Source organism: Bos indicus, chromosome 7 (genome assembly GCF_029378745.1).
Source record: "Bos indicus isolate NIAB-ARS_2022 breed Sahiwal x Tharparkar chromosome 7, NIAB-ARS_B.indTharparkar_mat_pri_1.0, whole genome shotgun sequence".
Lineage (NCBI taxonomy): Eukaryota > Metazoa > Chordata > Mammalia > Artiodactyla > Bovidae > Bos > Bos indicus.
The window spans coordinates 16,438,375-16,462,119 of record NC_091766.1 but is presented as its reverse complement, the minus strand read 5'-3'; the positions used below and the strand labels follow the sequence as shown (position 1 = coordinate 16,462,119).

Sequence of the window (23,745 nt, the reverse complement as noted above, 5' to 3'; positions counted from 1 at the left end):
CTCGTCTGTTAGTCAATGTCAGTCACTGTCAGTGAGTCAGAGTCAGTGGCAAAGGGCAGGCCCATCGGTCAATCAGTCAGAACCCAGTTGAATCGGTTCTTATGGTAGGTCGCTCTGTACCGGTCTTTCCGGCCACGCGAACCCTGGGTTGTCTGTAGGAAAATCTTCGCTCGTGACAGACTCCACATCCTCAGGCTCCGCCTCTTCGCTTTCTTATCCAACCATAGGTCTCTGCCACACAGGAGTACACGCCCCCCAGGTCACATCCAGTCACAGGCCCCGCTCTTCCGAAACTCTGCCCTATCAGAGGCCTAGCTCTCCAGGACTCTCCCGCCCTCTGTGAGGCCACGCCCCCATTATGGACCTCCCTCCACGGCCCCTCCTTCCTTAGGAGTCCTGTCCAATGATACGCCCTTCCTTTCACAAACCCCGCCCCCAGGTCTGCTTTTCCCAGGCCCAGACCCTACCAGGCAGACGCGGCGGATGACGGTATCGAGTCGCGCCCCGAGAAGGTCACACGGGATCCTCCAGCATGGCGGCGGCGGCGCTGCGGGCAGGCTGGTGCCGCTGCCCGCGGGTGAGCAGATATGCGGGGCCAGGAGGGCGGGACTAGGGAGCTCCGGACTGGCGACCTCCAGGATCTCGTTGTCCCGAGTTCTTTGACCTCTTTGCCCCCTTCCCTGGACTCCGCGAGAGACTCAGAGTTTGGTCACTGGGTCAGCCGAGGCCGGGGCGGGGGCCCGGTAACGTGGGGCCTGGAGCTAGGCCTGAGGGCGGGGGAGCCGAGACTGTCCGGCCGGGGGCAGTAATGCATGGAGCCGCCGGGGGCAGTAATGTATGATCGCCCCTCATTTCTGGCTGACCCCACGTGTACCGAGGAGTGAATGGTGACCGTGGCGCTCCATGGAGAAGCAGTGGCGAGGAAAAGGCAGAAAACCGTGACAGTCACGGCTCGGCTTAATACGCTTCGTCCGCAACCGGGAGCACTTTCCGTCTTTCCTCCTAATCCTCTGAAAGTACGGGAGGTAGTTGTCGCCCTGGCTGAGAATCTGGGCTCACAGATGCCTTGGGGGTCAAGGCGTATAAAGTGCATTGGGACAATAGTACTCACGTTGCTACTATTTGATGCTATCTCAACAGGTTAGGAAACTGGGAGCTCAGTCGTGCTAAGCAAGCTGCCCACAGTCTCAGAGCTAGCAGGGTGGTTGACCTGGCCCAAAGCTCAGGTCAGGAAGGAAAGTTATCTCACAGGAATCTGAGTGTCAGGAGAAACAAGGTGTTTCTGACTCAGGGCAGAGCTTTTCTTCTGGACTGATTGTCTTTTGAGTCAGGGTTTGAAGGCTGCGTGTACAGGTGTTTGATTTGGGCACAAGACAAAAGAGGAGCCACCTTCAGGTTCCGTCCTCCTGTGGGGTTTTCCTTCCCAATTAGAGAGCGATCGGCTTCAACTTCAGACTGCTGCTGACGTCGGTGGCTCTAGGATCAATGGCTGTAGGCATTTAAAAGAAGAAAACAACAAAGCAATTAAAACAAAAGTTTCGATAACTCACAGGAGTTACTCTTGAGTAGCTATAGGAGATCATGGCATCTGTGTAAGTCTGTATGTTGCTTAGAGTTCCTGGAGACAGGAAGCATGGAACAGGATGAGGAGAGGCGCAGGGATTGTAGAAATGGAAATGTGATTTTGTCAGGTCATTGACATCCATGTTACTGGCTCCATGCTGGGTGCTAGGATGCAGCATTGAACAGGACCTACATGGAGCTTCCCTCCTGGAGCTTAAGTTCATCATTTGGTCAGAGAAGAAATGCCTTTCACATGAGGTTAGCAGCATCTCTCTGCCCAGGTGACTCCCGTAAGTTGCTCTGCTCACATCCCAAGCCTGGATCAGGACATCGTAGGTTTATTGCAGGGTCGTGCCTGGGACAGTAAGTTATCAGTGTGTGCCTCTGAAAGCCCAGGCCTCTGGTCCTCCGAGGCCGCAGAAGTAGAGAAGGCTGGTTGCTACCAGCATCAAGGCTCCGCATGCCCATTTTCAGACTAAGGCCTTAAATCAGACTGGCACATTTAGCCTTTAGCGTTCTTCCACCATAGGTTGGCATAGGACCCATCTGGTTTCCCCTAGGTTCAGAGTCGGGACGGTACATGTAGGCCCTGCAGGTACAGTTCCAAGATTTTCTCTTTCTACCAGATTCCACTGGCTTCTCATAATTTGAGAAGATGGTCGAGCATCAAGCATGCAGGTGGGATGGGATAAAAATCGTCAGATGAGTCTTAGCAATCTCTGCTCTTTTAGGTGGCCTGTTTCATTCCTTCCTCATCACCCTCTGGTCTAAACGGATCTTTATCTCTTCTCCCTCGATTAGAGATGTGTTGGCAGCGGAGTCCATCTACTGTCCAGCCACAATCTAGTGCCACTGCCCCATGGTTCCTACCAGCTGCCCAGGCCTAGTGGAGAGCTGACCCTGGTGAGTGACTCAAGATGTGAGCCAGCTGGCTGGAAGGGGAGATGTGAGGGTCAGGCATAGGTGACAGAAGAGGCCTGCAGGATGCTGCCCACACTGCCGGGGCCTCTGATGGGCAGGCCTTCTGGAGTCACAGAGCCCAGTGGGCCTGGTGCTTTTGGTATCTGGAAGTGCTCGGCACACTGTGGGTGGGGCTCCTGCCTCCCAGAGTGGACTGGGATCCCTGTAGCGGAGCTGAAATGCACCACCTACTGGGTCGCACGTCTGGGTCCTTCAAGCAAAGCTGGGCCTTGCTTCTGGGAGACGGCCCCATGGGCATTTGCATTCATAGAGTCACACATCTTCTGGAGCTGGGTTTCCCCAGGCTAGACCATCCTTACCTTTATTTTTTTTATTGTATTTATTTATAAAACTTTTACATTTATATTTTTATACAAAATTTCTGTAATTTTGTTTTTATGTAATTTTATATTTATATATTTATATAATGTTTTTATATTTTTATAAAGTTTATATATATAATTTGCATAATTTTATTTATAGCTGTCCTGGGTCTTGGTTGCTATGCTTGGGGCTTTCTCTGGTTGCAGCGAGTGGGGGCTACTCTCTAGTTGCCGTGCGCGGGCTTCTCGTTGTGTCGGCTTTTCTCGTTGCAGAGCATACCCTCTAGGGCTCGGAGGCTGCGGTAATTGTGGCACCAGGGTTTAGTTGCCCCACAGCAGGTGGGATCTTCCCGGATCAGGGATCGAATCCATGTCCCCTGCATTGGCAGGTGGATTCTAAACCACTGGACCACCAGGGAAGCCCCGATATCTCTCTTAATCTTGACGTTGTTTGTCAGAAATAGCATTTCCTAGAGCTTTTGCCCTCTCCATCACTCCTCCTCAACCATGCTTCTGCTGGTGTGTCACCACCATGGGGAGGAAAGCCCCAAACTTCACACTGACTCCACTTCCACATCCTTGAGCAGCTCACACCCTCCCTTTCTTTTGAGTCTCAGCACAGCCCTCTAGTTACCTGTGCCAGCCTGTCTCCCCAGCCGTGTCCTCGGGCTGTTGTAGGTGTGGGACGTGTCTTTCCCATTAGTTGTCCACATCTCTGATCTGCCCTGCCCCCCACCACTACCACCCAGTCCCCAGTCCTGGGGTGAATGGTGGGGCTGCTGTGAGCTGAGGCAGTCCCTGACACTCTTGGAACCTGGATTTCCCCTAGCGAAGGGCTGGCCAGGACCCATCTGGACCAGACAGCTGCCTGCCAGCACCAGGCCTGGCCACCCCACCTCTGGGGCAGCACCCAGATTTTCTGCCTCTTTTGCTGGGGCTTGATAGCAGCCAGGGGGGCTGTTGCCCCGAAACTGGTAGGGTGAGTCCCCAGGCCTGGTGGGGACCCCGCACACCCTCAGAAGTGGGAGCAGCCAAGCACACGTGGCCATGTCCCCGTGACCTGAGTCACTCGCTCACAATCATTTCTGAAGCTTTCTCTTTCCTGAGCCTGTGAAGGAGGAGAAGCCAGGATCTAAACCCAGCTGTGTCTGACCCCAAAGCCCATGAATTGGGCAGGGCAGTGCATGGAGTGGGGCCTCATGTGGGATCTTCCTGGACCAGGGATCAAACCCATGTCCCCTGCACTGGCAGGCAGATTCTTATCTTCTGTGCCACCAGGGAAGTGGTGGCTTCATTTCTTTTTATTGCTGAATAATGTCTTGTTGTCTGGGTGCCCCACAGTTTATCACCTAATAGTTTTTTAGTGTGCCTCTTCTACTCTTCTGCAAAGAGAGAGCTCTTCATTGTTAAACCTGTATCAACAGAAAATAGAAAATTAAAAAAAAAAAAACATCCTTTGTCTCTTTCTACATTCTTTCTAGTCCAAATCCTATTCCTCTGGAAGCAGAAAAGGCTTTCTCTCTGGCTTGCTCGATAACATCAAACAGGAATTAGCCAAAAACAAAGAAATGAAAGAAAGTATAAAAAAGTTCCGAGATGAGGCCAAGAAGCTGGAAGAGTCAGATGCACTCCAGGAAGCCAGGAGGAAATACGTGAGTCCCCTTCGCGACTCGTCTCTGAACAGACTTATTGGCCAACCCAGTATGTTAATCACTGATTAACCTCTCTCACCTCTTACTTGCTCCCTGGAGCCAGGAATTCCTGTAGCACAGTGCCCCGGCTGTCAGGGTCCCTGATGATGGGGAGTAAGGGGGCCGGGGGAGCCACTCAGCCTGTCAGGTCTGTGGTGAGCCTGCAGCATCCTCTGCACACAGACCAGCACATGGGGGGCTTTCTGGACCTCCTGTGTCAGAATCTGCATTGTGGGGGAGGCTCAAGAGAGGGGGACATGTGTGTACTTACGGCTGACTCGCACTGCTCTACAGGAGAAACCAACACAACATTGTAAAGCAACCATCTCCAATTAAAAATAAATAAAAAAGGAAAAAAAAAAAAGAAGAATCTACATCTCCATAGATCTCTCAGGCACTAGGTTTGAGATGTGTACTCCGGAGGGCCTCTGAGTGAAATGGGTAGAAAGTGGGTTCCAGGGCTAGTGTAATTGTTACATGGTCATTTGGCCAAAAACTTGGATTTTTCCATTAGAGCGTACGGAAACACCCAAACAACTTTCAGCTGCCTGTGAATGGGCCTGTAGCCCTTTATCTGTCTGCCCGCGAGGGCTCTGTGAGCCCTGCCATCTCCCCTGTGGGTGGCTGAGCCTGGAGTGTGGGCGCTTGCCCCGGATGCCCCAGGTCCCTCGGTGTTTTGCTGTGTTGACCCCCGATCCCGGGCTGCTGGCGCAGTGAGGCCTGTTCCCTCCGAGTCTCCGCTAAACTCTCTGTGGGGGATTCCACCCTATGGGAGAGCGCCCTTCCTTGTCATGAAGGAAGAGGAGTGGGCTGAGGGGCCACCTGGGGGCAGAGGAGGCTGAGGTTGAGGCAGGGTGCCTGGGTGGGGGCAGAGTGGGAACAGCACCCCACCACCACCGCCCTCAACATATCACTGATGAGCAGGTAGAAGAGTTCACCCGCTGCCACCCAGAGAGAGATTCGGGGCCTGGGGCTTTGTGCTCAGGAGGGTCCTTGTCCAGGATTCATGCCAGGCTGAGGGGCAGCCAGGGACCCTGGGCAGAAGGGAGGGACCCGTTGGGCAGGCTGAGGGGGAGGGGCAAGAGAAACAGAGGTGTCTGGGGAGGAAGGGACTGCTGAGAAAATGCTGCTTTGGACTGTGCATCACAACACAGAGACACAATGTCCTTCCCCCTAGAGAACCATTGAATCGGAAACCCTGCGGACAAGCGAGGTGATCAGGAAGAAGCTGGGGGAGATCACAGGCACCGTCAAGGAGGTAATGGCCTCAGGGCTCCCAGGGCCTCTTACCCGAGGCTGCAGGGCCTGTTTGTTCCCACCTCTGGCAGAGGAGTTGGGGGGCGGGGGCGGTGCTGGGAGCCTCAGGAGGAACTGGCAGCCAGCACTGTGTAGGCTGGGGTGGTGAGCAGCCTGTTCACTCCAGAGGCTTTCCGGAGTCCAGGATGCCCTCAGGAAGGAGGGCGACGTCAGACCAGCCCACTGGCCTGTAGTTCACTGGCCTGCTTAAGTTAGAAGCCTCTGTGCTACAATCAGGAGGGTCAAATGAGGATGTTTTTCTTCCCTCCTTAGGATAGGAGGTGAGTACTTTGCCTCCAAGGGTGGAGGTGGGAGTGACTTTCCTGGAGGGCTTTCTTCTTTGTTGCTTCTCTTTGGTTTTTCTGTTCTCCTGGGCTGGAGAGAGGGACCTGCCTGCTAAGTCACTTCAGTCTTGTGACCCATGGACTGTAGCCCTCTGTCCAGGCTCCCTGTCCATGGGATTCTCCAGGCAAGAATACTGGAGTGGGTGGCCATGCCCTTTTCCAGGGGATCCTTCCAACCTAGGGATCGAACTCGAGTCTCCTGCATCTCCAGGAGAGAGGGGCAGGGCTTTGAGGCCAGCCCAGCTCCATGTACACCTCCTCACCTTCTTCCTGCCTCCCTGCCACCTGTGGGTGCCACTCCTATGTATCCTGGGAGAGCTGGGGCTCCTGTCTGCTCTGTGCCTGCAGCCCCAGGCCCAGTGCCCCAGAGGTCATAGGCACCCTTCTCGAGCATGCACATACCCGTCACAGCTCCATCAGCCAGACAAACTCAGGCTGCCTGCTCCCACCCCTCTTTGGCCTGGTTAGCCCTTAGCCCTGGGGGAGCTCCTGCCAGCCCCCAGCCTATGCCACGTTGACACCTCCCCTTTCTCTGTCTCAGTAGAGTCTTGACGAAGTCAGTAAAAGTGACCTTGGCCGGAAAATCAAGGAAGGTGTGGAAGAAGCAGCCAAGACCGCCAAGCAGTCTGCCGAGTCAGTGTCCAAAGGCGGGGAGAGGCTTGGCCGGACTGCTGCCTTCAAAGCCCTCTCCCAGGTAAGCTGGGCTGCGCTCGTGCCTGCGGGCACTCGAGACTCTGTCCCTCTCCCAGCCCCCAGGAGCTGAGTTCCCATCTCTGGGCTCAGCCCTCCCAGCTGGGTGGTCTTGGGCAAATTGTGGCCCCTAGGGAGCTACGGGTTACCAGACCGAGAGCTCCAGCCCGTAGTCAGTGGCTGACACCCTTAGGTCTGGCCCAGAACCCCGAGACTGTCACTCCCGGTCACTTGAGGTCCTGAATTCCTTCTGTGAAGACCTTACCTCACACTGGGCCCTCTGCTGGCCACAGGGCCACAGGAGAGAAGGTCTGAGTTGCTGCTCTCAAAGGATCGCAGGGCAGGCATGGGGACAGGGAAGGGGCAGGCAGTCCTGAGTAACAACAGGAGCGTCCGGGGGCTGCTCCAGGCCAGGGGAGCAGGCATAGCCAGCTCGGGGCACCGGGGCCAACTGGCTGTGACCAGAGCCACTGCAGGGGCCTGGGGGCCACACGGAAGAGTTCAGGTTTTATCCTGAAAGCACAGCCGCCAACGAGGACTCGGGCAGCGGCTCAGAGGTGGCTGGAGAGTGTCTGGGGTGTTGGGGCCGGGAGGGAAATGGGTTCCAGAGGTTTGGGAAGTCGGGATCCACAGACTGGGTCAGCCTGGATAGGGGTCATGGGGCAGGGGCCGCTCAGGATGCCCCTCCAGTTGCTGGTTTCTCCCCAGCTGAAGGGAGGTTTCCAGGGAGACGGGGAATCGACCTCAGAATGTGAGGGTCGTCTGGAGGCTGCTCTTAGAGCAGGGGTTGGTGGGGATCGGGGGGAGTCAGGGGCAGAAGTCAGATAGCCAGGGTCTTCTCCCGGCAGCGAGCGTCTGCCTCCCCCCCGAGGCTCCGACAAATCCTTGGCCTGAACCTGCAAGGCAGGTGACCTTGAGACCTGGAGCTAGGGTGGGTGTACAGCTTCTGGTCGGGGGTTGCCCAACTCCTACATGCCCGGCTGTGCTCTGCAGGGCGTGGAGTCTGTCAAGAAGGAGATCGACGAGAGTGTCCTGGGACAGACCGGGCCCTATCGGCGACCGGAGCGGCTCCGGAAAAGGAAGGAGTTTGCTGGAGAGAAATTCAAGGAAGAGAAAGTGTTTGAGGCCAATGAGTAGGTACCAGACCGGTCAGGGGCCTTCCCGCCCCGTCTCCACCTCCCTTTTTAGCCACCTGCAGTGTTGTCTGTCTCTGAGGACCACACAGGGTTCCGACCCGAATCTGCTTGTGGGGTTTCTTTCTCCCCAGGGTTCCCTGGCTCCCTGAGAGAATGGAGGTGGGAAGGGATGGGCAGGGGAAATGAGAAGGCAGGAGGCCGGGAGGTGAGGCCAGGGTCATCACACTGTCTGACTGGTCCCTCTCCCCGTGGGAGCGGCCCCTGCACTGCGCTCACTGGCTTCCCTGGTCTTCCCCAGAGAGGCACTGGGGGTCGTGCTGCACAAGGATTCCAAGTGGTACCAGCAGTGGAAGGACTTCAGGGACAACAATGTGGTATTCAATCGTGAGTGTCCCCATCTCAGAACGGCCCAACGGCAGGGCGGTGAGAGACACTCACTGAGCGCTCCCCGGGGGCGGACACCACACAGAGGAGGAGGCTGGGGTCTGAGGGGGCCAGGCACTGCAGCAGAGTCACCCAGCGTGTGAGCAGTGGAGTGTGGGCCTCAGGAGGCCCGAGGGGAAGCACCCAGTACATCTTGGGCGGCAGGGGCTCTGCTGTCGGGCCTGGGTCACCATCTTGACTAGAGCCAGTGTGGCTGTGGGGCAGGCAGGTATGAGTGTCCCCCACCCCCCCATCCCCACCCCAATGGTGCAGCTGTGGATTTGGCCCTTACACACCCTGCCTCACAAGCCAGGAACCAGCTCAAGGCCCAGCATGCTCTGCCCACTCTAGGGCACCTGGCTTCCCTCGCACTGACAGGGAGCCTGTCCGTCATCCCATGGTGATTCCCAGGAGCCTGTGTTTCCTTTGCAGTGAAAGCAGCTGCCAATGGAGGTGGCCCCCCCACGGTTCACACAGCCCCCCAAGGTCATGGTGGCAGGGTCTCCACACCCCCACCCTGAGGTTGACCCACAGGCCCTGGTCTCTTGAGGAAGAAGCAGCCTCGGAGAGGCCCCCTCAGTTACCCAGTCTGCTCGGGGAGGGGGCTGTGATGGAGTAGGGGTGTCTTTCTGGAAGGGCCCTGACCCTACCCGCCACCTGCCACAGGGTTCTTTGAGATGAAGATGAAGTATGACGAGAGCGACAATGCCTTCATCCGGGCATCCCGTGTGCTAACAGACAAGGTCACGGATTTGCTGGGTGAGTGGGCTGCCCCAAGACATCCCCTCACCCTGAGCCAGCAAGGGGGCAGTCTCAGGCCCTCACTGCCCTGCCGGCTCGGCCATCCCAGGGGGCCTGTTCTCGAAGACAGAGATGTCAGAGGTGCTCACAGAGATCCTGCGTGTGGACCCCGCCTTTGACAAGGACCGCTTCCTGCAGCAGTGCGAGAACGACATCATCCCCAACGTCCTGGAGGTGGGTGTGCGCCTGGCTAGGTGTTCTGCCTTTTCCCTGCCACGTCCCTGCCCCTCCATGGCCACCAGCCCTGGCTAGAGCCTGGGAGTCCTGCAGCCCAGTGCATACAGAGGCCTGTGGCGTGGCCTAGTGGGACTGCAGGGAGCGTCCCCCCACCTCCTGCCCCCCAGTCCTCTGTAAACATCTGATCCCTCCTCCTGGGGCCCTTCTCCCTCCTCCGTGTTCTCAGCTTCCTCAGGACACTCAGGGCAGGGCTGGGAGGAGGTGAAAAGGTAGCATCTCCCAAAAGCAGCAGCCCGAGCCCAGGCAGGATCCTCTGGGGTGAAGTCATCTCAGCCCCCACCCCCACCATGCTCTGTGGTTCCCCCACAGCGCCCCCTACCCCCCAGGACCCTCACCACATCCTGTTGCTGTGGCAGCTTCTCTCCTTGCACCCTGAGAGCCCTCCCCCACACTCCCCCTCTGCCCCGTCCCTCCTGGGCCAGGCCATCTAGAGCTTTGTCCCCAGGGCAGGCAGGCTGCCCCTGCATGGCCACCTTGGCTCAGTTTCCAGGCTGGGACCAGACCTCCGACCACTGCCACCTTCCCCTTCCTTCCTGCAGACCCTGGGGACCCACTCTGGGCTGCCCCACTGTTAGCTGCGGGAGCTCCCCTCCCACTGCCCCAGCCTGGCCAGGTCTCCCCTCCCCAGACTTGGACCCCAGGGTGGGGCTGGGAGGCTGCAAGGAAAGGGTCTCCCTGGAGAACATTCTCTAGCAGTATCTCCCTGCCTCCAAAGCCCACTCATTCTCATACTTGATTTTTTGTCTTTCCCTTTTTAGGCCATGATTTCTGGGGAACTCGACATTCTCAAAGACTGGTGCTATGAAGCTGTGAGTGCTTGCTGGCTTTTTTTTTTTTCCTGTTTAGGCCTAAGAAGAAATAACAATTTGGAGGAGATCTGCTTGGGTGGCTCCATCCAGGAAGAGCTCGATGGGGATGGGAGTGTCGGGGCTGGGGGTGGCTGCAGGCTGGGGATCCAGGGGTCAGGGAAGTGGGTGGAAAGGGATACTGGAGAACCCTGGGGTGCATCAGATGTTCACTCTGTGCATGGGGGTCACAGGTGCTGGCCAGCAAGTGGGGTGTGAGGCCCCATGGCCCCCCTTCCCAAGGCCAGGGTTACATCACTGGGCTCATCCCTTGGGAATCAAGAGGGTGCTTTGGGGACACCAAAGCAGAGCTCCCACACAGGCGGCATTGGATGGATTCATTAGCTGTTTTTCTCATCATAAGATCCTCAAACATAGATCCAAGCAGACATTGATATATTTCTGCGTGGGTAAGAGCTGCGTGTCTTAAGGAGGCCTAGCTGGAGCTCCAACTCCAGGTCCCAGGCCACAGGAAGGGCTGGGCTGCGTGGTGACGGGTCAGGCGGCCTTGGGAGCACCCCGTCTGCCCCGTCCCTTCCTGGCAGCCTGCTTGTCCCCACGGGGCCACCTTGCCCCATCCTTCTGGCTCCCTGACCTGTGTCTTCTGGGAGTTTGTTTTTCTTCACCCCCAGCTTCTTGATACTAAATAATCCAGAATCTCTTTTGGCTGATTCTCTGCTGTACCCAGCTCACAAACAAGTTGGGAAAAGCAGAGGAGAAGATGTCAGGTTTTCTTTTTAAATACTCCCCTGCACGGTGACTAATCCAGCAGGCGTTTATGAGTGGGTTGGTTTTTTTTTTTTTTTTTTTAGCTTTGGGACTGTTAAGATGTGACTGGTTATCTCTACCCGCGAGCTGCTGCTGGTGCCCCTAGAAACACAGCTGAAGTTGAAGCCACTCACCCCAGGGCGTTCTGAGAATGTCATCTTTAAGAAAGCACACCAGAACTCAGATTGGCACCTTTTTTTTTCTTTTCATTTGGTGGGTCCGTTAGTTGCATAAAAAGTGGGTGCTGTTGGAATGTCTTCCATTGAGATGCGAGATTGCCATATCCCAGGCTTGGGAGCAGGCACAAGAGGGCTATGGTGTCTTTGCCCCCATAGGAGAAACAGGCTGCCTGTGGCCGAAAGCCACCCACAGGCGCTGGTCAAGGAGAAGCAGGCAGACCCAGGCAGCTCACCCCAGCGCAGCCGTGGGGCAGGATGAATCCTAGAAAAAAGCGTTTGGTTCCAGGCCAGGATCCACAGGAGAATGTTCTGCATCAGCCAGAGAGGCCTCAACTTACCTCTCTGGGAGCATGTTCCTGTTTGCGTTCCAGGAGCATTCCCGACCTCACTGATTAATACCGCTTTCAATAGTGGTGATACGGTGTTGTCTTGGTAATGAGAGGGAAGTGTGTGACTCGCGCCAGCAAGAGGGTGGCACCAGCCTGCCTGATCCTGGCATCTGTCACTCCTGGCGCGAGAGCCCTTTTTGGGAGGTACACAAGCTGAAAGCTTGAAACCCTGCCTGTGAGCCCACTACTGGCCTGGGGTGTGTGGTGCCCCCGGCTCCTAGGTGCCTTGGCATGGCTTGCTCGAGGGTAACCGGTCCCATGGGCATGTTCGGCTTCTTGTTGCAGACCTACAGCCAACTGGCCCACCCAATCCAGCAGGCCAAGGCTCTGGGCCTCCAGTTCCACTCCCGCATCCTGGACATTGACCACATCGATGTGAGTGCCTCTTCCAGGGTGGCGGGGAGGGGCAGGGGTGCTTCTCTGAATTGTGCTCAGCTGGGAAGGGTGAGTTCCTTGTCCCTGGAGGAGTAGGGTCGCTTTCACTGAAGGGTTTCCATAGTCCTGGAGTTGGGAATTCTCAAGCAAGTGGTGGCCCAGGGGTGCTGCTGCCCAGATCCCGGGACTCCTGAGGCCAGGACTCTCACTGAGAAAGGTGGGGGCTCTTTTGGGACCGCTCAGGCCCCCACTGGTCTCTCGGCCACGACTCTGTGGGGAGCCCACACCCATATGGAAGACGGGTGGCTCTGAGAGGCCTCTGTGTGTCCACAAAGCCTCAGTCCAGGGATCCTGTCCGATTCTGCTTACAGTTGGGAAGTTCCCACTGGAAACAGACCAGTGGGAGGCGGTAGGCCTGGGGTGCTGAAGCTCGGCTCTGCCCCTGGATGGGGGCTGCAAGGAAGGCACCAGGGACCACTCTCTGAGGCCCATCCACCTTGTCCCCACCCCCTGCAGCTGGCCATGGGCAAGATGATGGAGCAGGGGCCAGTGCTGATCATCACCTTCCAGGCCCAGATGGTGATGGTGATCAAGAACCCCAAAGGCGAAGTGGTCGAGGGTGACCCGGTAAGTGGGCAGGAAGGGAGGGGCAGGGCACGCACTGAGTTCCCTGCAGTGCAGGGCACCAGGACGGCATGTTGCTCTGGGCCTGGTGGAGGTCAGAGGGCCACTGGTCTGTCTGGTTTGACCAAGTCCTGAGTCCCAGCCTCTGCCCCAGCCTTTGCTCTGGATCCCAGACCCAGGCCAACACCCCAGACCCGCTCCCTGCTCCCTCCCAGCCCTGACCTGGCTGCAGCATCACCCTGCCCTCCTTCTGGTGTGGGTACCGGGTGCTCCCTGCCTCCAGCCCTCACCCTTCCTGGGTTCCGCAGGACAAGGTACTGCGAATGCTGTATGTGTGGGCTCTCTGCCGAGACCAGGACGAGCTGAACCCCTATGCAGCCTGGCGGCTCCTGGACATCTCAGCCTCCAGCACAGAGCAGGTCCTCTGAGCATGGCGGCCATGCCCGGGCCCTCCAGGGCTGACCCTCACTGTGGACATGCAGGGAACTGGCGTCCACCTGCAGCAGCCAGAGCTCTGGGGACAGGACTGTCAGCTCTGCCCCTGCTCTGCCAGGCCAGCTGCAACACCGGCTGGATGGGGCGGGGAGGGTAGGGGGCTGCATCGGCCCCCTGGTGGCTGCTGGCCTGCGGGCCTCAGACCAGGCACTCCCTCCCAGGACTGAGCAGTGGGGCCTGGGCCCACTGGCCACATCAGCCAGGCCATTTTAGCTCTTTTTTTTTTTTAAACAGTGCCCTTGTTATCCTGTATATAAGTGGAGATTTGGAAATAATAAATCACCAAAGTGCAAGAGAACAACTTGGGTTGTCCAGGGTGTCTGTCACTGGGGTGGGGGAGCTGGGACTGAGGAGGAGGTGGCCAGCCCAGTGGTGATGAGGAGGCGGTCATGGTGACTAAAGAAGCTGCAACAGAAGAGGGGGTGGCTTTACCTGGGCAAGACCCTGCCCACCCTAGCTATGTGTGGGGGTGAGGGGGGACAATGACAAGGAAAGCTATGGAGGTTTTCGGTGACCTGGGTGGGGTCTCTTGAAGGTTGGGGTCCCTGGGGCCAGGGGACCTTTAGCGCTGGAATGAGTTTTGGGGGCACTGGGATCCTCCAAACAGGGAAACTGAGAGGTCAGTTGCAGAGGAGAATGGGAGTGTGGGAGCTGAAGTCGGGCTGGGAGGTTTAGGAGTACTGGTTGGGGTGGGAGGGTGAAGTCCTTGGTGCTCACGGTTCTTTGGGGCTGGTGGTCTATGCCTCGAGCGGCTCGGGGCGGGGCCCGGTTTTCCCGGTGGGCGGGGCGGGGTCGCGGGCGCGAGCGCCGCTCCCTGCGCAGCCTCCGCCCCCCGCGGCGGCCCCGCCCCCCCGTCGCCATGGGAACAGCCGCGGCGGCCCGGCTCGCGCGCTGCTCGCCTGCCTCGGTCTCCGCGGCTCCAGGGGCGGGTGGGGTGGGCAGAGCCGGGGTCGCCGCCGCGGAGAGGCCAAGAGCGGACAGGGTGCGGGTCCCGGAAGACAGCGAGGCTGCCGGGCGTTGGGTCCCGGTCCCGGTTCAGGCCAGGGTGAGGGGCGCGGCGGGACGGGGGTGGTGGGGGAGGGGGGTCCCCGGGACGCAAGAACAAAGGGAGTGGGGCGGGGGAGCCGGGTCTAGCCCCCGCCACCTCCCCAGACCGCGCGTTCGCACCTGTTGTGCGCGGACCGGCCGGGTCGGGGTTTTCTCTCCTTGTTCATAGCGTCCCCACCTGCGAGCACGCCCGGAGTTGGGTGCTCGCGGGCCGGGCATGGGCGTAGCCCCGGGACTGAGGCGCAGGCGGGGGCTGGGGCTCCGCAGGGAGTGGGGGGGCGGCGGCGGGAGGGGACGATGCGGGGGCGAGGGAGGTCGCAGCTTCATCCCCGCATCCCGGGCGGGCCTCTCCTCCCCAGGGCGCGCGGCGATGTGAGCCATGAGCGCGACGTGGACCCTGTCCCCCGAGCCGCTGCCACCGTCTACGGGGCCCCCGGTGGGTGCGGGCCTGGACGCGGAGCAGCGCACCGTGTTCGCCTTCGTGCTGTGCCTGCTCGTGGTGCTGGTGCTGCTGATGGTGCGCTGCGTGCGTATCCTGCTCGACCCCTACAGCCGCATGCCCGCCTCGTCCTGGACCGACCACAAGGAGGCGCTCGAGCGCGGGCAGTTCGACTACGCGCTGGTCTGAGCTGTGCGGCGCCCCTGGCCGGCCCTCGGCGGGGTCTGTCTCCCAGGGCAGATTTGACGAGGGGCGCCGCCAGGCCTGGACCGCGCTCGGGATCCTGCCCCGCGAGCCCGCAGCCCGAGTGGGGAGGGCATGAGGAGAAGTCCAAGCCCTCCCCCCTCAGACCCCTCCCATCTTCCCTCCTGGCCAGGCCGGAGCCCCACTTCGTGCCTTTATCCTGCCCTGTCCCACCCCTCCGCCCCCAGCGTGTAGGTGTTTCTTTGCTGTTGTCCTGCCGCCTAGCAGCATGAGTGTCCTGTCCACTCCTGTATTCAGAGACCCCCGTATCCTTTCCCTTTCTCCTTGTTCTGTGACCATCCTCACTCCCCACCGCGCGCAACCCCGCCCGTAAGCGCTGAGCCCCTCCTCGGGCTCCGGCTTGCGAGGCAGGCTCTCCTGGGCTCACGGGGTGGGATACTGCAGACCAATATGCCCTGCGCGGCCTGCCCCGGAGACAGAGCCTGAAGAGCGACAATGGCTGCTGTATCCAGGATGGGTGGCTCCTTCCACGGGAGGAGAGGGCAGACAGGTTCCCTCGTGCCCCCAGCCCAGGCCCCAGTTCAGGTCAGCGCGCCCCTCCCTCTGTTACCACCTCCACCCTTCTTTGGCTCGCCTGCTACCTCCCCCTGATCCCTCTGCCACACCCCCTCCCCAGACCCTCCTCTGGCCTCTCACTCCTCCTTGCCTCTGAGCCCATGCTGTTAATAAAAGCTATTATTGAGCGCTTACTGCATGCCAAGCAGTGTGCTGAGGTAGAGACTCTGCACTTCGGCCTCTTGTATTTTCAGGATCTTGTTAGCATCGTCATTCTACAGGCCTGGGGACTCGGGTCCAGACAGGTTCAGTGACTTGCCAGAGCTAGAATCTGAACCCAGGGCTGACTTTTGCACACTCTTAAGAGCTGCCCAGGGCTGAGAAACACCCAGATGCATGCTCTGGGGAACTGAGGCTAACCGTCTCTAATTCCCCCCATTCTAGAAAGAGCCAGGACCACCCTTCCTTCCCTTAACTTGGGGCGACTTAGCCTGGTAGGGAGCTGGGATGGGGCACCCTCAGCCAGCCCTGGAGGTTGTCTCCGAGACCTGACGTGGCCTCCTGACACTGTGACCATACCTGCAGCCCCAGACCACTCTGACCTGATCCCTCCATCCCACCATCAACTTCAGAAACCTCAGGTCTGGTGTGGTGGGGCCGTGGTCACGGAGTGGGCTGGCTCCGTTCCACGACCCGCCTAGGAGAAGTGTTGTGCGCCCCGGGGGAGCCGTGTGCAGTGTGTGTGGGGAGAAACTGAGTGTTGCTATAAAAGGAATGTTGTGTGAATGCACAGGCTCCGTGAACAGAAATTTCGCCAGCTCTTAGAGGACTGGTAAGATCTGGGAGAAGGCAGTACTGTGGGAGGACACCTGGTGCCCCCGCCCAGCCCAAACCAGCCTATCCCTGCCTCCGCACCTCCAGGGAGGCTGATGGAGGGGGCCGAGCAGGGAGAGAGGCCCGAGAGCACCCCTGGGAACATGAGGCCTTTGACAGCAGCTGGGAGCCCAGCCCCATCCTCTACCCAGCTCTGCTCCCTTCTCTGCTCCTCTGCTCCCCCTCCAGCTCTCCCTCCCTCCCCAAGGCCACCTCAGAGACTCACTCCCCTCCCTCCAACTTCCTGACACATGGGCAGCCCACTCCTCACCCTCCCCTAGCCGGGGACCTGACTCCCCCACCTCAGTCAGGCTCAGACCAAGACCCTCCAAACAATCACCAAGGGTTGCTTCACTGCCCACCGCACCCTCCTGCTTGGCATACCCCACTCAGACCCCAGGAACTCTAAGCTATGGTTCTCTAGCTCAGATTTTCCCTCCAGCATTTTGAGCCCTCTCCCACCTCTAACTCACAGGAGAAAGAGTCATTCAGGGGGGTTGACAAGAACTTTATTTACCGTTACAGGACACAGGATACTGGGCTTTGGAAGGGATGAAGAACCAGTGGGGGAAAGATTTGACGGCGGTGTTAGCCCAGCCAGTTCTATGGCTGAACCCCTCCTTGTACAGTTGGGCTTCGTCTATGAGACCCCCACTGTATCAAGCATGTTAAGGCCACTGCACATTGGCTCAGGGACCTTCCACCGTGGCAAGATCCTCATGACAATACAGGGCCAGACCAAGCAGGATTGAGAGTCTGGGGGCTCACCGAGGTCTGGCGTGTCCCCTGCCTGCCAGGCCTCTACCTTGCCACCTGGCGCAGAAGCTCCAAGGGTACCAGGAACGGGTTCAGGGGGCACACCCCAGCCGCTTGCCAAGAGGATATGGGCTGGCTGGAGCCAGCATTCTCAGGGGCCTGAGGGCTGGCCTGGCCAGTCTCCTCCTGACCCCCGGAACCTGCCCCGCTATCCTCAGTTCCCGACGCCAGGCCCCCACTGGCAAGGTCGCGCTGGGGGGCCGTCAGATGTCGGTACATACCCGACATGTGTTGAACCAGGGTGGCGCAGGGCAGACGGGACAACTCCTCAGGAAGCGCCATGAGCAGGTCAAGGACCACAGCGGACTCTGGTGAGGGATGGAAAGGGGATGAGTCGGGAGAGGGGTGCTGGCCACCAAAGAACCCACCCCCAGAGTGCCGGCCCTGCCCTCCTCACCAGCTGCGGAAAGCTCAGGGCCCTGGCCACCGCGGGAGACGGATGATAGGTACGTGTAGATCTTTTCGAAGTCCACAGAAAAGTCTCCCTCAGCAGACTGGCCAGCCAGGGACTCGGAGGATGCCTCAGGAGCAGGGCCTGGTGTCTTGAGAGTGGAGCCAGGAACCTCACCCCCTCCGGGGGCCTCGGGGGCGGGGCTGGAAGCCTCAGGACCCAGGTCCTCCTGTCCTCCAGGGGCTCTGAGGAGCAGTGGCTTTCCACAAGCCTGCGTGGGCTTGGAGGGCACTGAGTGCAGGAGGCTGACGGGCTCCGTGGCAGCGATGGCGAGCACCTGGCAGGCAGAGAAAGATCAGGGAAGGAAGGGCAGAAGTGTCCCCGTGGGTTGCTCCCCTGCCCTGCAGGAGACAACCTTCAAATCCTCCCTCCCACCCTGAGGAAGGCTGAGAGGGTGGACATGGAGGCTAGGGTGACCAGTAACAGGCCAGAATCACAGAGCTGGCAAAGGGAAGGGATCCAGGTCCAGCGTAGACTCATATATACGATCCTGTCCTCCGGGACACCCCCATCCTGCCTGGGGGGGGATGGCTATACCTGTGAGAAAGCCACAGTAAGCGCCTCCTCCAGTGGGCCTGTTATCTTCTCAGCCAGATCCATCCACACCTGGGTGGAACAAGCAGAAGATACTTAGGGATCAATTCTCAGGAGTCCCCCATACCCTACCCCTCCCTGGAGCTCCCCTGTCCAGATTATCCCCCAGAACTCCCACCTCATTCCCCAGGGGCCAGCCCTGGGGAACCTTGCCCCATCTCACCTCGATGGGAGCTGGGGTCTGTGTTTCCCAACGCCTTGGACCCTTTGGGCCACCTGGATGTATCCTCTGAATGGCCTCCCGGGCCACTCGGCCCTTGAGCTGCCGGATAAAGTCCTGGATCTGCGAAGTAAGAAGAGGCCAAATGGACCTTCTAGAAGCCCAGGGCTAGGCAGTCCTGCCTGTTCCAGGGCTAGCCACTGCTCCCTAGCCTCCCACTGGCCAGGGGTTGAGGGTCATAGGGACTGTGCCCAGGGTTCTCGGGCCAAGGCCCTAGGCATGACCAGCTACCTGACAAAGATATAAGGCCCTGGCCGGTTCTGGCTCCTCCCCGCAGCCACAGCCCACATCCATGGTTAAGTACTATCCTAGTCACCTACCCGCTTCTTCCACTACGCTCTATTTCCCTGACTCTCACTTCTTGACTCCCATTTCAATCTCATTCATTCCCGTCCAGTCCCGCTGCGACCTGCCACCCATTCTGGGAAGTGAAGGAAAGTGTTCGTCGCTCAGTCGTTGCCGACTCTTAGCGACCCCATGGACTGCAGCCCTTCAGGCTCCTCTGTCCATGGAGTTCTCCGGGCAAGAATACTAGAGTGGGTAGCCATTCCCTTCTCCAGGGGATCTTCCCGACCCAGGGATCGAATCGGCACCGTCTGCATTGCAGGCAGATTTCTTCACCATTTGAGCCAGCAGGGAAGACCCATTCTGGGGCCTTCTTTCAAACTCGGAGCTCGCCCCGCCCCTAAATTTTGCCTTCGCTCCGCCTCTCAGACTTCGGCGACACGGCCTCCTCCTCGCCCCGCCCCTCGACTCGCTCTGTCCCGCCCTCACCCCGCCCTCAGCTTCTCGCAGCCACACAAGGCCCAGCCTTGCACTAGTCCCGCCTTCTCCGGCGTTCTTCCGGTTCCTCAACCTCGGCCTCGTCCCCGCCTCACCCTCGACCGGCCCACTCCAAGGCCCCGCCCCCAAGCCTCACTTTCGTTCAGCCCACCCTCAGGCCCCGCCCCTATGCCAGCCCCGGACACATCCTAGCCCCGCCTCCAGCCTTGCTCCCATCTCGGGACTCTTCTCACCTCCGTATTGCTCCGGCCCGGTAACTCTCGGGCCAGCTCGGCGGCGTCCAGCTCTGGTTGGCCCTGTCGCGCCTGCAGTAGTCGTAACAACTGCCGCTTCTCGCTGGCTCTCCAGGCCGCGGGGCCAGTCACCTCCACCAGATAGCGCCTCGGGATCGCTCGCCGCCGCTGCGGTGGCTTCATGCCGGTGAGCCGGGTGAGGGCCTCGGCGTCGTTCCGGAGTGTTTCCTTGGTGGGCGGGGTTACGGCGGCCTCTGGGTCCAAAAGACTCCGCGCGGAAGCAGACTTGGATGGGGGCGTGGCTCTGCGTTTGCAGGCCGTAAGGAACGGCCTACCCCGGAAGCGATGGGGACTGGTATCTAACTGAAGCTAAGGCAAACGAGACCCCACCGCCCGCATTCTGTCTCATTCGTGAACTGGAGCCGAGACCTTAGATCTCATCCCTTCCCTCCATTCCAGGAATAAGTCTTGTGAAACTCCTGTTATGTGCTTTGTAGCCAAGAACCTCAGCTGTGGGGTCGGATAGCCCAGATTGGTGATTTAAGTGATGTGGCCTTGCCGAGCCTGTTTCCTCAGCCGTAAAATGGAGCTAAAATCCCGCCTTTGTCTATGCTCTGAGGAGGGTGAGGTCAGGCAGGAGGGATTTAAGGACCTTAAGGCAAGACGGAGAGGAGCTTGGAGCAGAGACTTGAGCTCGAGGTCTTAGGAAGGGCAGGGTCCGGGCGGTGGGAGTGGAGCGCGGAGAAACTTTGAGAAGGCCGGTGAGCTGGCAGGTTTGGAGGAGGAGACGAGGCTATTTAAGCTGGTGGGATTGGATGTTCCCTTTTGTTAGGGATAAAATGCCCGTGGGCGGTATCTGCACACGTGTATAAGGGCCTCAAAGCCCCGCCTCAAAGCCCCACCCCTCCAATCTGAACCTCTTCCTGCCCGGAATCCCCACCCCCGCTCCACGCACACGCGCACGCGCGGACTTCAGAAAGCCGCAGTCCAGACCAGAGGTTTATTTTGGGCCCAGGTGGGAGGGTGGGAGAAGCAAGGAGGGCGGGGCGCAGCGATCGTAGTCTCAACGAGTAACGTAGTCCCCCGAGGCGGGCCTGATACGAGGCCGTGGCTGGTTTGTCTTTGGAGCCTGCTGGGGGCGCGCCATCTCTGGAAAGAGGCGACTCAGGCTGAGTGGGGAGAGGACACTAAGGCTGGTCACCCTCTTCTCAACCCATCGCCGGCCGCCCCATCATGGCTGGGTGAGAGAGGATGCTAAGTCTGAAACCCGAATTCTCTTTGCCTACTGCCTGTGTGAGGTGTTGAGAACCTTTCTTATGACACTAAACCCGCAGTCGGCTACGGGTCACCCACTACCTGAGTTCGAATCCCAGTTCCACTAAATTTTTGTGACCTTTAGCAAGTCCATTTCAGAGAGTGCCTCATTTTCCTTCTAATATGGAGATAATAGTAGAAAGTTGTTACAAGGATTAATATGCGTTAATCATTTGGAACTCCGCCTGGCAGAAAGAACGGGCTATGAAGATCATTATCATCCCCTCCTTCCTCCATCTGTGCTAACCGGCCCCACGTTACACTCCCCCTCCTTCCTGCGCCCCAACACTTACCTGCCTCACTGGGGCCTCCTGGGCGGGCGGCCGCTGGGCGAGGCTCTCGGGGGCTGACCGGGGAGTTGGGGCGCTGGAGAAGAGAGGAAGCTGAGAAATAGGGGCTGCGGTGCGCAGGGCCGGAGCTAGGGCGACCCCTGGAGGCTGCTGCGGGCGTAGCGGAGGCCGGTCTAGGGATGTTCAGGGCTGAGCAGGCCGACGCGCTGGAATAGACTGGGGGCCAGGCGGAGATCCCGGAGGGTGGAGATTGGTACCTGAGTGCGCGCACACGAGGCTGAGGCCGGCGGCCACAGCGGCGCCCAGCGCGAAAGCGGCCAACACTAGCGCTACCACCGGCGCGGGCTCCAGGGCCTCCGGCGCCGGCGCGGGAGACTCGGGGCGCACAGCTCTGCCGGGGAAGCCCTTGGGTAGCCCTGTGAGAAGTACAACGCTAAGACTGGAATCAGGCCTCAGATGTCCTCCCCACCCCTCTTCTGGACCCCAGAGATCTCCCCGCTCACTGGGGGGCAGCCGTGGCACGGTCACCACGATGGGCTGCGTCAATGTGTGCAGGTGGGGGCTGTCAGCACCCAGGCTCTCATCGCTGCCACTGCCGGCGCCTGCGCACGCCTCATCCTGAGGCAGACACTGCAAGGAGAGGGGGCACAAGAGACGGGAATGTCAGGGGCCGGACTGCATGGACTGGGCCGCAGGCAGATCTAAGTGTCTAGCACTCTGTTGCAACCAGGGATCGCATCACTAGAACCCTGGAAATCTGGCCCCTTCGGAAGTCTCTGCCCCCAACCCCTGCCTGAGACCCAGTACCTACTCCCAGTTTCGAGATACCACCGCCCCCAGGTCCAAAAGCGCCCAGATGCCCAAACCCTAAGGAGTTTCTCCCTCGGATGTCAGAGGCACTCGCCCGACCCCTGATGGGCCCGGGAGCCCACGTTCCCGGTCCTGCGCTCCTGCGCCCGCGCACCGGCGACAGTGGAGGCAGCGTCAAAGGCGCAGGCGTCCAGCGGGCTTGGCGGAGGCGGCGGCGGCGGCAGCGACTCAGTTGGCAGTGCAGGAACTGCACAGAGGCGTTGAAGACCGGGCGCAGGCGGAAGCTGAAACGCGCAGGACGGGCGGCACCGAGGAGCGGCCGCGGTGGCGGGAAGGTGACCGAGGAGTCGGCGGAGCAGCCCCCGCGCAGCAGCGCCAGGGCGGGGCCCAGGGCCGGGCGCGAGGAAGGTGTTACGGAGCAGCCGTGCAGGGCCAGGCCCCAGCGTGGGGAGGGACGGGCCAGGGCCGCCTGGGGGGCGGGGTCGCCGTCAGGATCGGCAGCCCTCACCGGCCCTCACCCGGCCTCCGTGCGTCCCGCGTCTACCTGCACAAACACGCGGCTGTCCGCTGGGACCTCGAGCGGCCCCGCACGGCGCGGGAAGGCGTCCTCCGCGTCTGACAGCTCCAGATTGAAAAGGGGTCGGCGCAGCCAGGGCCCGGGCGCCGCAGGGAACGGGGGCTCTGGCGGGGAGAAAGGGCGGCACAGGACAGGGAGGACGCGCTGTCTCTTGGTTCCCCCAGCCAACCTCCCCGCCTCCCCTGCCTTCTTTGGAAGACGGATGCGGTTGTGGAGGATTCACCTGCGCTCGGCTCTGTGCCTCATGCCTTCAGCCATAAAGCTGCCGTGATGTACCCCCTGGAGACCCCCAGGACGTTCCAGCCCAGCCCCTGAGCCTGGACGCAAAGCTGCACCTTCCTGGGGAGGCACCCCTTTTCCCAGACCCCGTCTTCTCCACCTGCAGTGGGCAAAGGATCCCTGGCGGGGAAGGGGAGCTGAGGGGCGCCTGGCAGTGGATGGTCTGGGTGAGCGCAAAGGTCCTCCCCTACCCCCACCCACCCAGGACCAGGGACTGCTTTGGGGTCATAGCAGGGCTGTCTAAGGGGGACGATGCTGACCCCACCCTTTGCTTTCTACGAGTTGGGGAGAACAGCAAGGTGGTCTTCCTCCAGCCGTTTCGGCACCATGGAAGCCCAGCCTGGCCACCAGGGTCTGGGGCTTTTCCCCGTATCTGGTTCCTCACTTCTGGACTGAGGGCAGCAGCAGCAAAGGAAATAGGCACCAGGGAGCTCCTACTGGGGTGTGTGATCACCCTGCTACCCCCATCTGCCTTCAGGAGGCACTCAACTGTGTTCTCAAAGGATGGTATCTAAACGCGCACCGTTCCTAAGATCATTTGTGCAGACCACTCCCCTCCCACAGCCCTTGGCCTCACCATGGCTGCTGGGGACTTTGAAGTTGGGGATCCAAGACAACCTGGAATGGGGGGTGGGGAGACCCCACCTTCCACCCTCCCACTCCCATTCCCCCAGGCAGGGTAGATGAGAGGCTGCTTGAGATAGGGCAGCACAGGAATGGGGGTGTGCTGGGCCATGTCCCCTTGCCTGTACATACCAGCTGGCTCGCTGGGCAAGGCGGTGGTCCCTGAGAGCAGGGCCAGCAGCAGGAGCACGGTGCCCAGCATGCTGGCCTGGCTGAGGTGACAGCGTACAGGGCTGGTGGCAGAGGCACCAGCCAGGCAGCACCCACACCCAGGAGGTGGGCAGGCGGCCCTGTCCTTGGCTGGGTGGCCACTTCCGGAGGCAAGGAGCGGGGGCGGCAGACTGTTGGGTCGACATCAGAGCTGGCGCCCAAGGCCTGCCAGGGATTAAGGGCTCTCCCACCGGACCTGTGGCTATCAGATTAGGGGGAGGTCCCACACACTGGACATTAAATATGCAGCAAGTCACTACAAACTACCCCTCTGGCCCCCAGCCCTG

The 23,745-nt window shown here is 59.8% G+C and overlaps 4 protein-coding genes across 9 annotated transcripts; 2 read left to right on the top strand and 2 right to left on the bottom strand.

The window, feature by feature from the left end:
* Positions 1-448: 448 nt before the first annotated feature.
* Positions 449-13,440, top strand: TIMM44 (translocase of inner mitochondrial membrane 44). 2 transcript variants are annotated; one of them, XM_019964272.2, is made up of 13 exons: positions 449-577; positions 2,365-2,466; positions 4,328-4,498; positions 5,715-5,795; positions 6,722-6,871; positions 7,861-8,000; positions 8,302-8,387; positions 9,093-9,185; positions 9,277-9,401; positions 10,223-10,273; positions 11,931-12,020; positions 12,537-12,647; positions 12,953-13,440. In XM_019964272.2, the coding sequence occupies exons 1-13, from the start codon at positions 533-535 to the stop codon at positions 13,070-13,072; spliced, it is 1,365 nt and encodes a 454-aa protein (XP_019819831.2). In that variant the 5' UTR covers positions 449-532; the 3' UTR covers positions 13,073-13,440. The 2 variants fall into 2 exon arrangements, with proteins under 2 accessions (XP_019819831.2, XP_070649011.1); XM_070792910.1 differs by lacking the exon at positions 449-577 and adding an exon at positions 870-1,025.
* A 572-nt stretch (positions 13,441-14,012) lies between these two features.
* CTXN1 (cortexin 1) lies at positions 14,013-15,578 on the top strand. The gene is made up of 2 exons (XM_070792919.1): positions 14,013-14,184; positions 14,546-15,578. Exon 2 carries the CDS (start codon positions 14,566-14,568, stop codon positions 14,812-14,814), a length of 249 nt encoding a protein of 82 aa, XP_070649020.1. The 5' UTR covers positions 14,013-14,184; positions 14,546-14,565; the 3' UTR covers positions 14,815-15,578.
* Positions 15,579-16,744: 1,166 nt separating this feature from the next.
* On the bottom strand, positions 16,745-19,571 carry SNAPC2 (small nuclear RNA activating complex polypeptide 2). The gene is made up of 5 exons (XM_019964270.2): positions 19,355-19,571; positions 18,282-18,401; positions 18,062-18,130; positions 17,471-17,801; positions 16,745-17,381 (listed from the first exon to the last, which is right to left on the bottom strand). Exons 1-5 carry the CDS (start codon positions 19,535-19,537, stop codon positions 17,059-17,061), a joined length of 1,026 nt encoding a protein of 341 aa, XP_019819829.2. The 5' UTR covers positions 19,538-19,571; the 3' UTR covers positions 16,745-17,058.
* A 17-nt stretch (positions 19,572-19,588) lies between these two features.
* TGFBR3L (transforming growth factor beta receptor 3 like) lies at positions 19,589-23,741 on the bottom strand. Of its 5 annotated transcripts, none has more exons than XM_070792918.1 (7): positions 23,381-23,741; positions 22,313-22,449; positions 21,923-22,237; positions 21,462-21,588; positions 21,216-21,374; positions 20,962-21,034; positions 19,589-19,685 (listed from the first exon to the last, which is right to left on the bottom strand). In XM_070792918.1, exons 1-6 carry the CDS (start codon positions 23,448-23,450, stop codon positions 20,967-20,969), a joined length of 876 nt encoding a protein of 291 aa, XP_070649019.1. In that variant the 5' UTR covers positions 23,451-23,741; the 3' UTR covers positions 19,589-19,685; positions 20,962-20,966. The 5 variants fall into 5 exon arrangements, with proteins under 5 accessions (XP_070649019.1, XP_070649016.1, XP_070649017.1 ...); XM_070792915.1 differs by lacking the exon at positions 19,589-19,685 and adding an exon at positions 19,985-20,120; XM_070792916.1 differs by lacking the exon at positions 19,589-19,685 and adding an exon at positions 20,029-20,156.
* Between the last annotated feature and the right edge of the window lie 4 nt (positions 23,742-23,745).

What these genes read in the sequence shown, in the direction of transcription:
- TGFBR3L (XM_070792918.1), bottom strand. Translation starts at nt 23,450, where the DNA reads ATGCTGGGCACCGTGCTCCTGCTGCTGGCCCTGCTCTCAGGGACCACC. An exon ending in CGTGCCACGGCTGCCCCCCA is followed by an intron (nt 21,375 to 21,461) that starts GTGAGCGGGGAG and finishes TACTTCTCACAG; the next exon opens with GGCTACCCAAGGGCTTCCCC. An exon ending in CCTCGTGTGCGCGCACTCAG is followed by an intron (nt 21,035 to 21,215) that starts GTACCAATCTCC and finishes TCTCTTCTCCAG; the next exon opens with CGCCCCAACTCCCCGGTCAG.
- SNAPC2 (XM_019964270.2), bottom strand. Translation starts at nt 19,537, where the DNA reads ATGAAGCCACCGCAGCGGCGGCGAGCGATCCCGAGGCGCTATCTGGTG. An exon ending in CGGGCCGGAGCAATACGGAG is followed by an intron (nt 18,402 to 19,354) that starts GTGAGAAGAGTC and finishes CTTACTTCGCAG; the next exon opens with ATCCAGGACTTTATCCGGCA. An exon ending in CCCTGAGCTTTCCGCAGCTG is followed by an intron (nt 17,382 to 17,470) that starts GTGAGGAGGGCA and finishes ATCCCTCACCAG; the next exon opens with AGTCCGCTGTGGTCCTTGAC.
- CTXN1 (XM_070792919.1), top strand. Translation starts at nt 14,566, where the DNA reads ATGAGCGCGACGTGGACCCTGTCCCCCGAGCCGCTGCCACCGTCTACG.
- TIMM44 (XM_070792910.1), top strand. Translation starts at nt 885, where the DNA reads ATGGTGACCGTGGCGCTCCATGGAGAAGCAGTGGCGAGGAAAAGGCAG. An exon ending in CTAGTGGAGAGCTGACCCTG is followed by an intron (nt 2,467 to 4,327) that starts GTGAGTGACTCA and finishes CATTCTTTCTAG; the next exon opens with TCCAAATCCTATTCCTCTGG. An exon ending in CCTTCAAAGCCCTCTCCCAG is followed by an intron (nt 6,872 to 7,860) that starts GTAAGCTGGGCT and finishes TGTGCTCTGCAG; the next exon opens with GGCGTGGAGTCTGTCAAGAA.